Genomic DNA, 14,361 nt, shown 5'->3' with positions numbered 1-14,361 from the left:
GAACAAGTTTCCATTGAACCCTCAGAAAATGACACCCATGTTGAAACTGGTGGAGGTCTTTATATCGCATGTGCTACTAATAAAAATGTATTTATACTGGGCAACATTCTGGGCCAAATGGTTTCCTTCTATGCTGCATGATTCTAACATAGTAACATACACCCTCTGAGGCAAGGATATGAAAAACACAGCAAACTGACTGCAGCAAGACCCATTTAATTGGAGCTCATACCACTTCTTTTAAAGTTTAACCCTACACAGCTCACTTCTGCAACTATTGGCTATTAATACTTGATAGTGACTGAATAAGTCAAATTCTGTTATTACATGGGATTTTTTTATTAGCATTCTGGGTATTGTGTTCTGCAATTCTGTGGGGAAAAAAAACTCAATACAATTACGCAGCATATTTTAAGCATACATTTAAAAGACTCAGGACAACACGGTTTGAAAAAAAATGAACTTTTATGAAAATAATGAAATTCCACAGTCATCAAATGGCTATGACAATATTAATTTTGAAGCACTACCTCCACACCCATAATCCAGTTATCATACATTTCACACTTTCAATAATTGAAAACATAATTATGAGAACAACCAAAAGAAAAACAAGCTGCCCCTTTTTTGCATAGGACTTTACTGTTGCTACTCAGTCTCCATTTCTTTTTAAATATATAATATACACAGACGCCTCAATTTAAAAATCCATCACACCATCCCCAGCATGGAAGGCACATACACAGTCAGTACATAATGAGAGGTAAGTTACTGATGAATACAAGCAGTATAACTAATTTTAAATATATTTTATATATAATATATCTGATAACACACACTACCACTATACACTGGGAATTGCAGTTAGAACAAGGAACCAGATACAGCCTTGTGTTAATACAAAAATGTGGCCTGATCAGCGTAGCTGCTCAGTAGACTATTCAGAATCATTAATTTATAATATAACTACAAAATTTTAAAAGATACCACCCTTCAGTACCATGTTTTACTCTAATATGCTTTAATTGTAATCTGGCAATTATGTTTTTAAACTATAGTGTTGGTATCCAGTAGGTGGCGCTTGTTGAACAGAATTGCCGCATTCTACATTTAAATACTGCAGATGTGCAACATCAGTACAGGAGAAGAGAAAGAGTAGTAAGAACATTACAATGAAAGGAGATTTCCTTGAAAAACATTAAAAAGGATGTGGGAAACAAGCAAGAGAGTGGGATTAGACCAAGTAGCTCACCTAGCGGAACACACTAGCATAAACTTGATAGATTAAATAGCCTATTTCAATGCTGTAACATTCTATGATTTTGAAATTACTGTCCACACCTGATAATTCAAAGTTGTTTTTTTGCACTAAAAAAAATTAAATTATCCAACAACTTGAAGTAAGAATAGACTGTATACATTTCAAACCCACAATTGGGGGGAGCGGGGGGAAATGCCATCTGAATGTTAGCTCAACTTCTCCAGAAAAGTACTGCTTTAAAGTCCAGGCTAAGGATATATGAATAAACACATAAAAAGTGATACACAAAAGACTCAACACTCTACATCAACCCTTACCCTAACGAACGGAGAGGAACTCCTTCATGAGAAGTACAGGTAGTTTAGGATCAGACTCCATTCCAATAAAAGATCACAATTCAAGGACTCATTAAAAAGAGATTGATCCTCTTAACTAGATCAAGCGGTATACACGAGAGTATTTTGTAAATCAGACAGAACTCCGCATTAAATGAACAGAAGCCATGAAAGACTGACGCTTCCCAGTTTGTTTTCAAGATGTTCAAGTACAAAAGGAGTTACAACACTTCGATATGACAGTCTGGGTAAAACTATTCATTCATTTGTTTATCTCAATCAAATTCGGATTCTCAAAATAGCATCACAGATGGAAAATTAAAATGTTACAGTAGATGAAGCTGCTTTATTTGAACACCAGCAATCTTCATCCTGAGAGTAATCTTTATTATTAAAAAAGTTACTATAATCCTTTTATTAGCCACCCTGAAATCCTTGTGATGAATAGAAGCCGAAAAAGGTAAAACAAAATAAGTACAGAAGCCTCAGTTGCTTTTTATTCACTATGGATGTCGACTGTTTTTTGAATTAAATAAAAAACACACACTGCATTGTGGCGTATTGTCCCTGAGAGAGTCTGCGCTGTGTAGTTTAGAAAGGAAAACGGCGGCTCGCACATCACATATATCCTTAAATAAATTAATCAAACAAAACACACATCAGCAGAACACTCTCATCCCAGTCATCGACAAGCAATTCTATTTCAGAACACTGGTCTCACAACAGCACAGCATATACTTCTAAATGTTCTTTTTTGTTGTTGTATTTAACAGATTAAAATACTGTCCGCAAAGTTACATGTTTTTCAGTTACAAAATAAAGTTGTATATTTCTATCAGTTCAGCACCACACTTGGTTGATCCGGAAGTCAGACTGTAGTGTCAGGACCTTCTATTAAAGCAAGGCATTCAGTACAAGTTAGTAGGTGGATACAAATTGCTGTTGAAAGCCCCAGTTACACTAGTGCAGGTACAGTGCAGCGTGAATATTTATCAAAGCAGTTTACAAGCACTACATGCAAAATCAGTGCTACAAGCATTTCCCCCTATTTTTTCCCCTCTCAATACGCCCCCTCATCCCCCACGTCAGTCAACTCAAAACTGGAGGAAATTAATCCCTAGGAGAAGGAAAGGAATTAAGATGTGCACTGTTAGTATTGGTGACAAGCTCAGAGTGGAGTGGAGGTGGGGATGGGGTGAGTCAAGGAACAGCTACTATAGGTTGCCAAGAAAGAACCAAGGCTGATCATGAGGCGGGCTGGGGAGGGGTAGAGAAACCATTGCTCACATAGAAAGTTGCAAAAGAAACAGAAATTGCTGGGAATGCACAGTAGTTTGTTCAGCACCTGAAAGGGAAAGGTCACAGTTCAAGATGAGACCCTTCGCCAAAACTCAGAAGCGCATTTTTGGTTTATTTCAGATTTCCAGCATAAACTTTGTACAAATAAGTAACCTCTAGCGAGTGGAATTAGGTGCCATTTTTATTTCTTTCAGTTAAGTGCAGCAAGAGTTAAAGATTATTAATATATTCTTATTTTGGTGCTTACTTTCCTGGGATAAAGCTCCATCTGATGTGGCTAGTTAACATTCCTTCAATGAGTTTGTCCAGAAATAGATACCTTTAAAAAGATTTGATGTTCAGGTATTAGAAGTAAAAATATGTTCATTTGTAGATGGCACAGTGGTTAAATACGCTGCAGCTCTCGCGCACTGTACAGAACAGCATTACCATACAGGTCCAGACCCACGATTCCCCACATGGAGAGTTCCCAGTCACACAATCGTACTATTAAGTGGAGGTTTCATGTGTAGGCCAGGTTCTTCTGCAACAGATTGCCAGGGGCAGGGGACGGGGGTGCGGAGGGGGAATATGAAACACGTCAACTGTTTATGCTTCTAAGCAAGAATAACGTAAAAAGATTTCTGGATAAAAAAAGGTAATTTCAGCACCATTTTTAGGCGAGCAACTTTTATAAACAGAGGGGAGGTGGGGGCGGGGAGATCAAATGCATTCAAAACTCAAAGACGAGGAATAGAGGGCAAGAAATGGCAAGTCCATTCTCCCCCATTTAAAAAGCCTCATCCAAATTGGGAAACAATTCAAAAGTGGATGGCTAGGATTTTCATCCTGGAGAAGGAGGATGTCAGTGATTCAAAATCAGATTTACTGAAAATCTACTGCTTTTTTAAAAAAAAAAGTATAATCTCAAGTATCATAATGGTAGTAACTTTGAATTATAAATGGCTTTTAAAAAAAAAAAATAATTCTTGGGATGTGGGCATCACTGGCTGGACCACATTTATTGCCCATCCCCAGTCGCCCTGAGAATCTGATGGTGGGCCGCCTTCTTGAAGCACTAGAGGCTTTGATACAACTGAGTGGCTTGCCAAGCCATTTCAGAGAGCAGTTAAGAGCCTATCATATTGGTTTGAAACTGGAGTCACATATAGGCCGGACCGGGTAACGGCGGCAGGTTTCCTTCCCTAAAAGGGCATTAGTGAACCAATTGGGTTTTTACGACAATCCAACAGCTTCAAGGTCATTTTTTACTGGTACCAGCTTTTTATTACCAGTTTTTAAAAAAAAAATTGAAACTGAATTCAAATTCTCAAACTGCCATGGTTGGATTTGAAGTCACTTTCTCGGGATTATTAGTCCAGGCCTGTGGATTACTCATTCTGTAACAAAATCACTGCACTATCGTACCCTGATGTTGTCAGAAATTAGTTGACTTATTGAGACTTTTTAAAAAAAACACAGGAAAACGGGATAGTAATTTCAGCCTTTTTTTTTCATCGATTAATTAGTTTTAATAGGTTAAAGATTCTGCTGGATTGGCTAACAGGGCGAATACACATTCCGCACCCTTTCTCCCTCTCAGTTTCTGCAGATGTAATAAACTTCTCCAAACATTCATTGTTTAAAGTGGAATTTGTTAAGAAGGGGTACTATTTCCCTCTTTCCTTCGCTCGTGTACCTTTAACCTAACCCAAAGTTTCTGACCCCACTCTGCAACCTTTGACAGCAAGCAGCGAGGTAGAGCTGCAGCAGCAAGGCTGGAGGGGAAGCATCAAAACCAGTTTCACAAAATATATTGGCACTCATAACACATCACTCCTCTCTCAATCTGGTGAATTCATCGAATACAGACTCACCTCCTTTGAAATAAACAATCCCCTTCATTGAAAAAGTTGTACCCCTGAAATATAGTCACACCTTTACCCCAAGGTCAACTCTATCCCTAGGTCAACTCTCAAGCCCAAAACTAATTGCAACCCAGACCCAGAAAGATTTCATTCCAGCAGATTAACTTAACACTACTAATGGCAACAAGACTGAGAGCAAGGCCGGCAGGGATGGCAACGAGGTAAACAGGAGGGGTGGGTGACCAAGGAGGGCAATTCAGAGATAAGGTGGGAGGGTTTAGCAGCAAGTCCAGTGAGGATATTATGCACCAGATAAAAAGTAAACTTACCTGCACTCTTGATAGGAAATCACTGGTGTAAATATCACAGCAATAAATCAGAAGGACCAGGAATTCAGAAGGTGTACAAAAGTCATTTCCTGATCGCGCCAGAAAATCAAAAGCTGGTACTCTTAAGTACCCAGTGAGACAAGAGTCGGCACGGTGTCCTGGTCTACTTTTACCCTCTGGATGCCACCACTTAGCTGTACTGGCATCACTGATCAAACAATTTTTTACAAACTGGTAAAATGCTTGGTGAGGACAGCAACATCCATTTAATCTTGAAGCCATCTCCCAGTGACCTTTGTGATAATGGTTTACCCTGAAAATGGTTGGCCCACTTGGTTATGACAAGCATCCTTGTAGTCCAAACCTGGTCTCAAAAAGAAACCTTGCAGGCCAAGTCACACCCACATTGCTGACTGGCGCAAGCTGTAATAGGTTAACTTGGTAGTGCAGACGTTACTTCCTTTATCTTCCCCACTGTCCCATAGGCATTTCAATCAGTCTGAATGCATTCATACATACACTAAAGCAAGCACTGCGCCGCAATGTTCTACCCAACGCATGTAACTGAGGCTTAAATAGGAAGGAAAGCAAAAGACCTAGGAATTCCTAAAAAGGTGACTTAAGCAGAAAGACACAAGAAAAGGAAAGAGAAGGTCCCAAATGATGTGTCCTAGTCGGAGCGTGGAACAACTTTTATTTTTTAAAAAAAGCTACGCTTAGGACCAGAAGGCCAGCTAATCAAAACCTGTGCTGCGAGACGCACAGTCCGTCCGAACTTATGGTTAATGCCGTCTAACTGACCCCTACTCCACCGTTTTCCTGAATTGGTTTTAGTAGTTGTACTGGCGTCGGCAGGGCTGGTACACAAAGCTGCCGTGGTGCTTGGTCCGGTGAAAGCGACACTCCCTCGCAAGATTCTGCCTCTGGATGCGGTTGCGGCTCAGCTGGCGTTTTTCAACCCGTTGCTTCGCTCGCTGGATCCGGCGGACCTGACTCGCCTTCTCCAAGATACCGGCTCGGCCTAAAACCGCTGCAGGAGTTGGAACAGCCCATCGCTCCACCCTGGTCTGAGTTGCGTTTCTGCAGGCAGAAAGCGTGTTTTTTTTTAAAAAAAGATTTCAAAAACTATAGAAAAAGTTACAGCGCAGAAACAGACCATTCCGCCATCAAATCTGCACCGATATTTCGCTTCACGAGCTACCAGTCGAATATCACTTTCTTGCTTAGTCCCCCCCAAATATTCCTCTTTTTCAAGAAACTAATTGCCTTTTAAAAGAATTTACGGGCTCTGCTTCAATTTCAGTTTGTGGGGAAGAATTTCACATTCTAACCACCCTCTGTGCAAAACAATTTTTGTTAACCTCCCCAACATCACAAACAGATGATCTGGTCATTTACCACGTTGCTGTTTGTGGGTTCTTGCTGTGGCAAATTGGCTGTCCCATTTCCTACATTACAGCAGTGAATTCAAAAGTACTTCATTGGCTGTAAAGCGCTTTGGGACGTCCTGAGTTTGTGAAAGACGCTATATAAATGCAAATCTTTCTTTTAATTCTTTTTTGTGATTATCTGGAATGTTTGCCCTCTCACTCGCCAGTGGAAACAACCTATCGCTATTTATCTCATCATAACCCATAATCTTGAAGATCTCTCATCAGGTCACCCACCCCAACCTTATCAGCTCCAGTGGGGGGGTGGGGGGGGGGGGGGGAAGCCTAAATTCTCACAACTGTAGCACTTAATCTCTGGTAACCTCCTTGTGAATCTAAGCTGCATGTCTCCCATTCTTTTATAATGCTAGTAACTGTTCTACATCAAATAGGCTGGAAATTTCCTCAGAGCTGCTCCTGCTCCTCTGGGTTTTCCGGCAAAGTTACGACGAGAGAGGGAGCAGTCCCAAGGAAATTCCTGCCATCGTCTTTATTGAGCTTGTGAAACCTGCACTAATTAGTCAAACTCATTTTTTAAAATGGTAGACTGTCAGCTGGCACTTAGTTTTTAAAAAAGCACATCTTCAAAACATTTTTATATCCTATATAAATATGGGACCACAGTTAATAAACTAGTGCAACTTTTTAAAAATCAAATTATTTATCAGGGAATTGGAGGATAGAGGCGTGACATTTGTACATAAATTCTATGATAATTTGAGTGGGGAATTAGTGAAATTACAATCATACAAGTTAGATAAGGAGGGCTGGCACTTTCAGTGATGTCTGCAAATTATTACTTCAATTTTTCTGAATCACACAAACATCAACAATTTTTACAGGATGTTTAATTTGACACTAAACTGACCCAATAATTGGGGTCACGTTTAATTAAAATTTTGTGTTGAAAACGAAATGAGATTCCCACACGCTTGGAAAAAAAGGGTAAGATTGCACACTTTAAAACTGAAGGATATCAGGGATCAATTACAAACTAATAGTCCTTTGAAGGGGTTAAAATTATGTCTCAACCGTGCAAGCCAAGTTCAAAGGGTTTATAACCATCCCCTAAATCCTGAGCAGAGTTCAAGTACAATATGGTTTGGGATACATTACAGGACATTAAACCATTAAGGGGTTCAGATGACATTATAACCCACAAGACCAAAGCTTAGGCAGCGTATCAATACGAGTATCATTTGAATATGGATAATATTCTTAAAACACTCCAACCACCATTTTATATACAACATACGGAGTTTATGGGGGCAGTTTTATGCCGATTCTGCCGAGTTTCCCTCAATCAGTAGCAATGGGTGAATGAATCTGATGATGGAATATCAATTTGAATAGCAAGTTGCAGGAAATAAGATAGACTTATGAACACAACTCCATTAAATATCAGACAGGAGTAATTCAAAAATGTCCAGGAAACTCCCAATATCCTAGTGGGTGATATAGCAGTAAGCCATACAGGCCAGAAGAGCCCGAGTTTGATTCTGCGTTGAGTTTGCAGATCTAAGCCAGGCTGCAATTGGCCTCAACAGCCCACGCTATGGAGGTTTTTAAAAGAAAGCCAGGGTTCCTGTTGCCGATTGCACCCAGTGATTGTTGCTGCAATCTGCACACGCGTGGACGTCGGAAGGCCCATTTCCTGAATGTCCACTCCTGGAATGAAGCCTTTCCTGCTAGCAGTACATATTGGGGAATTGTGGGTGCGTTCCCCACTAGGTGGAAATTGTGGGGAGTAACCCCCTTCTGATTTGCGTTGCTGACGTCTCAGGCTTCTCACTAGGAAATGCACATTTGGCTATTGGAGTTTGAATGTGATGCCCTTCATAGTGAAGATAGTGAGCAGACACTCACTGTCCAGGTTTACACTTGAAAAAGGATCTCTTGTGCGAGGCACCATAGGACCAGGTAGGGCTAGAGATATGGTGGTAGGGTTAGTGATTTTTTAAAAATATTCATTCATGGGAAGTGGGCATCGCTGGCGAGACTGGCATTTATTGCCCATCCCTATGTTGGTAGGGTTAGATGAAGTAGAGTGGGAGGAGGCTCATGTAGTGTATAAACACCGGCATAGACCAGTTGGGTCTAATGGTGTGTTTCTGTGCTGTAAATTCTATATAACACGTGAAAAGAAGGGAAAACCAATCAACATCTTTGAGATGTCAACAGCTCCAATATAATGTTCTTTGAAACTGTTGACCGTTGGCCAAAAGCAAAGCTAAAAAGGACTGAAAACTTGGAACAATGAGGGAAATATTGATCAAGCAGCAACAGTGGACAGGCATCTGTAATGTACTAAGAGAAACAACAAATAGGCAAACAAACAAGATGACAGGTGGAATCCGCACTGTCCTTAATTCTTCAAACACAGCACAGCTAACAAATCACGAACCTCAATCAGAACCACAAGGGCGAGACTAAGGTCATGAAGATTATCCACACCGCTTGTTCGTTGGAAGATCAGAATTTTAAAGTTGGTGTGTTATATTTATTCAAGGAACCCCCTCAAGTATTTATACAAAAAAGATTCAGAAAGCTGCATGTTCTATGGTTTTCCATTATCATCAGATCCAACAAACAGTCAGAACAAAAAGAAAACGCAGGTGCAGAACTCTGAAAAGGGCTGAAAGTCAATTGGGTAAACTTAATGATAAATTTGATGCAGAACTGATCCTCAAAAGATTGAACTGTGAGCTACTCTTATAGTTCTTAATGTTGAAAGGGGTCATTCAGTTATTTTATACTGAGGGGGGAGTAGAGAGAGAAAAATGCTGTCCCCCAACCACATCCACCCTCTCCCCCTCTCACCCATGCATGCACAAATCTTACCCATCATTGATCTCCTCGCTGGCATCCTCCTCCACTGTACTGATGTTGGTGTTGCTGGCAGCGTAGACAGACATGCTCGGGTGCTCAATGAGCAGGTTCTCCAGGGGGCTGCTCTCCACTTGAACTTCATTCTGGCCTTCTGCAGTAAAACAGGGGGGAGGGGTGACAAACCAACTCTCTTCCAAAGTGCAGGGTAAAGGCTGTGGAGGACCGGAGCTGCTTCCACAGTGACAGAGAGACTCAAGGGAAGAAGAGGCTGGTGGAGGGGAGTCATCAGAAAGGCAAGAGCTGGGCTCGGCTGCACTTGCTCTCACCTCCACTTCTTCGCTTGAGGGGGTAGTGCAATCATCTAAATTTGAGGTGTGGGGGTACATGCGACCATCCAGTGACATGAACAGTGGTCATAACGGTTTGTGTGAGAATTAACAGATAATCAATCAAAAGAATCGGGTTGAAGGGGAGGGGGGAGGGGGGGGGGTGGGGGAGAAGGGAAAAGAGGGGGGGGGGGGAAAACAAAAAAAAAAAACAAAAAAAAGAGAGACTGATTAGTCATTTTTTCAGAATGACAGGCCTAGTCCAGCATTTTCAAAAATTTACAGGTTGATCCTCCTGAAGAGTAAGTTGCTAAAGAGCAATTTCCTCTAAAGAGCAATTTTCCATTTGTACCAACGTTGGGTTTTTTCACAGCCACAGCGAGAAGGCACAACCCTCATTTCTTGGTGCAGAACAAGTTTTTTTTTTAAAAAAAGGAGGGGCGGGAAAACGAGTGGGATGAGGAGATGGTGTCGAGATCCTACTTGCTCGTCAGAGAAACTGAACTGAGCCGAGAATAGGGACAAACTCAACCAAAAAAAAACCAACTTGGATGTGCATGACTTAATTGGGAAAGTTTTCTATTTTCCCTTCCCCCAATTCTATTGAATCTCACTCACTAAAGAATGTACGGCACCATTGGAACAAAGCAAAAACATTAACTCTCCTTTATGGGAAGAGTAGTAATGCTATTACACTATAACATTCAAACTCCAGTTTCAAAGGTCCAATTTCAAACTTATTTTTTAAAAAATTGGTGCAAAATTCCAAATCAAAAGGAGGTGGGTGATGTTCCCCTGAATAATGTCCCATTTTTCTCCATAATTAATGACTCGCACTCTCCAAAACTGCACATTTCAAAGCCACATGTACCCACAATCGTTAGCGAGTCCTTAATTACAGAGAAAGAAAAAAAACAGGCAATATCCATTTTTCCCCCCCCCCCCCCCCCCCCCCGTTAAGAGGAATTTTGGACCAAGCTGTAATGAAAAATTCATATCAATTTGCTTACTCATTTCTACATAACAATACTGCACTTAGCAGTGGCCATCTCATCTTACTTCTGGTATAAAAGGCTATTTAGGAGGCACTGCCTCCCCATAGCTTAAGACTGATTCTTTGGAGGGAATTAATTTTCCCACAACATACACAAGGCAGGTTAGTTAAATAACGTGATGGTGCTCCATCTGCTGCCACTCATTATTATTATTCCAGGGTGCATATACTAAAGAAAAAAAACTACACTAAACAACGTTTTCTCAAACTAAGGTGAGGAAACATATGGACCTCTCCTTTGCCTGGTACCTGTTGCAAAGCCATAAACAATACTTTTTCATTCTTGGCATATGGGCATCGCTAGCAAGGCCAGCATTTATTGCCCATCTCTAGTTGCCCTTGAGGAGGTAGTGGTGGGCTTTCTTCTTGTGGTGAAGGCACTCCCAACAACGCTGTTAGATAAGGAGCTCCAGGATTGTGACCTAGTGACGATGAAGGAACGGTGATATATGTCCAAGTCAGGATGGTGTGTGACTTGGAAAGGAACTTGGAGGTGATGGCACTCCCATGCACCTGCTGCCCTTGTCCTTCGAGGTGGTAACGGTCACGGGTTTGGGAGATGCGGGTGTGGGAAGAAAGGTAGCAGTAAACTAGTGTCACCTCATTCCTTGTCACAGCATGTGTGTGTGGAGCAACCATATCAACCCTAGTATGAGGTACCCTGGCATGTTTTTCTTCTCCCCAGTCTTTGAACAGCACATCCTGTTAACATGAGGAGAGCCAAATGGGAGGAGCCAGTGAGACCACAAATGGAGGAAATCAAATTAACGGTCACACAGTTAAAATGATGAGATCGCGGTAGCATTCTGCATCTCTGTTTAACTTTCTCACATCAATCAGGGTCAGCTGAACAAATCTTTTATCATACATCTAAATTTGACCCAGAGTTTCAACACAATGCAGGACTTTGGAACTTGACTATGATGTAACGTAAACACATACAGATCATGTATGTTTAAGAAAAAGCAGTGAACAAGATAAGGCCAATGAATTGTTCTAGAAAGAGTGTATAATTTATGCAAATAATCTCCATGGGGAGATGTAAAATGTCCAAGATAAAGCTCTGCTGACATTTCTCCTTGACTCACATTCCTCTTCATGTAAAATAGAATCAGCTATTTTTATCCTGTTACTATCCACAGCAGGTATGACCTTGAGGTACCACCGGGCAAGAATAAAGAAGGACATGCCATTTTCTAAGATCAGTTAAACCACAAGTGAATGCCAGATGGAGGTCAAATCTTCTATTTATAATATACACACATTTTTTTTTAAAAAGTACAGTATTTACTTGGAAATACTATGTTGGTTGCTGTTGGCTTTTGTTGGTTCCTACACCTTGCCAAAGATCTTGTCAACTTCCTCAGAGCGGAGACTAACCAGAGTTTTAAGAGGAATACCTATACTCACATTGATCTGTAAATATACTACACCCAATGGTTCAGAGTAGCGGCCATTATATAGATAGAGATTGGCGGAGGGAGTAAAGAGAGAGAGAGACGGAGAGAGTGAGAGAAAAGAAAGAGAAAAAGAATTAAAGGGAGTGAGCAAGTCCCTAGCCTGGAGAAATGTTATACTTTCACTGATAATATACCACAAAGTAGTTAAAAATGAGGGAAAAAAAAATCCAGTTGAAACCACACTACGAGCGCCATAATATCTGTTGGAATGAACATCTGAAACAAAACAAGCTTCTCTTTCCCAGTTTATAGATGTTATTCTAGCCCCTTGAATGTATGAGCCTCATTAATATATTGCAACTTAAGATTCAAATCAGGACAATCTAATAACCAGGCATTGCTGCTACCCCAATAATTATGAGGGCCAATTCCCAGGGAAAAAGTGCCCTTGATTGTGGTGCTGGAGGACATTCCCACGCTCATACAGATGCCTGTAGATTTCACTAGATTTGGCGAGGTCCTCCAATTGAAATATTATAAACTCCTCGTGTGTTTCCTGGTTATGCAGGGGCATTTGTACAAAATGTTATTTCAGCCACAGCATGTACACGAAGATGCCAGGGATGGGAAACTATAGTTAGGAGGAGAGACTGGAGACACTAAGACCACTTTGACTGCAGTAGAGAATGGCCATGGGAATATTTAATGGAGGGGTTGTTTTTTAAAAAAAAAAAATTATGAAGGTTGTTAGGTTTCAGAATGTTTTGACTATTTTTTCCCCCCAGAAAAGATTTGAAAATATGATTTAAAAAAAAGTTTATTCTCACAAGTTTGGAGAAAAAAAAAAGACTCCTTGATAAATTTGTCATAGATCCAAATTTATATCAGTGGGGGCCCTAAATCCTCAGGTCATGATTCCGGCTGGATTGCACCCATCGGTGCCCTCCAGTATTGGCCCCCTTTGAAGTTTGTGCAGTCAACAAAAAGGCACCTTATTAACAAGGAACTGACAAATGCAGGTGCCACTTTGGGCCACATCTCTCGTGCTTGCCTGCCCATGGCAGCTAGAAACTCCCACTACCACCTTTGTTGCGGGGGGGGGGGGGGGGGGGGGGGAGGAAAGAGAGAGAGAAGTTGTGTAGGCCCCCCCACCCCAACCCCCCCGTGACCCAGGCCAACATTCCACCAAGCCGCCTCAGCAAGGGGGCCAACCTAGAAAAGTTTACAAAAAAAATAACATTCTCTGGGGGGTGGGGGAGGGGTGCAGGCCGTTTCCCTGGTACACCTCGCCTGCAGGGCAGCAAAGTAGGAGGTAGGGCGACCCGGTATCTAACTCTACTGTACCTGCCCTGAAAGTGCTGGAGCACGACACTGGGGTACAAGAGTGGGAAAATCTCCCATTGTTCACATCCCACACCAAGATAGAAGAACAGGCCAGAATTATATGCAAGGGAACAGTTGGCCAACTGTGACCACACGGAGGGGTTCCGGTGACAAGTGACAGCGTAATTCACGAGCAAAGATGCAGCAGTTTTGAACACAAGAGATCAAATTGCTGTCAACCCTTCTTAATAATATCAGATAGCATTTATATTCATTATTAACACCCGTTACAGTGCTTTTTTTCGGTGGTATTGTGCTACATCCACTGGGGAACAAAGTTCACAAATGATGCAAGTGATGTTGGGCCTAAATGGAAACAGTATCGTGGCACTAGAATGCTTAAATCTCAATAATAGAATACAGGGAAATATCGAAATAGGTACCATTTTAAGGGTCTAAAAACAACATAACACAAACTGACTTTGTTAAGAGTCTTTACTATTCCACTGTGTGTTTTACTGTCTGCTTCTTTTATTACAGGACTAGCTCAGAGTCTAGAGAGAAGCCAGACAGCACTGGTTCACTTGCTTAGCCTAACAAGGCTGTGTCCTTTTGAACACCGGCACCAATATTGGTAAACAAGAGTCAGTTTGCTTTTGCAGAAATCCCAAAGCCACGGATTGCCACAGGGAATTGGATGGGGGACAGGGGGGGGGCACAAGGAAAGGAGAGTGGGGAGAGAGAGGAGGAGGAAGGGACTGAGGGAAGAACGGGCAGAGAAGCCAGACAAGCATTCCTCCATCACATCCAAGAAATACTTGTTTAAAATAATAGATGCTGCATTTTCCTCGTGGGGTGGGGGTTCTCCCGCTCGGCTTCAGTAACTATGGCGGAAACCCCTGGCCAAGCACCCGGGTTTTCCAGCTAT

General features: G+C 41.5%; 1 protein-coding gene across 2 annotated transcripts in view; it reads right to left on the bottom strand.

Moving 5' to 3' along the window:
* Positions 1-446: 446 nt before the first annotated feature.
* The window catches only part of LOC137335149 (tumor protein p53-inducible nuclear protein 2), a 36,200-nt gene continuing 22,285 nt past the window's right edge, over positions 447-14,361 (bottom strand). Inside the window, exons 3-4 of one of the 2 annotated variants that reach the window (XM_068000287.1) lie at positions 9,343-9,691; positions 447-6,151 (exon numbers count right to left, since the gene is read on the bottom strand). In XM_068000287.1, the coding sequence (XP_067856388.1) occupies positions 5,902-6,151; positions 9,343-9,691 (599 nt within the window). In that variant the 3' untranslated portion in view covers positions 447-5,901. The remainder of the gene's footprint in view (positions 6,152-9,342; positions 9,692-14,361) is intronic. The other variant, XM_068000288.1, reaches the window with a different exon arrangement.

The sequence above is a fragment of the Heptranchias perlo genome, chromosome 19 (genome assembly GCF_035084215.1).
Source record: "Heptranchias perlo isolate sHepPer1 chromosome 19, sHepPer1.hap1, whole genome shotgun sequence".
Classification (NCBI taxonomy): Eukaryota; Metazoa; Chordata; class Chondrichthyes; order Hexanchiformes; family Hexanchidae; genus Heptranchias; species Heptranchias perlo.
This window is presented reverse-complemented; position numbering and strand designations above follow the sequence as displayed.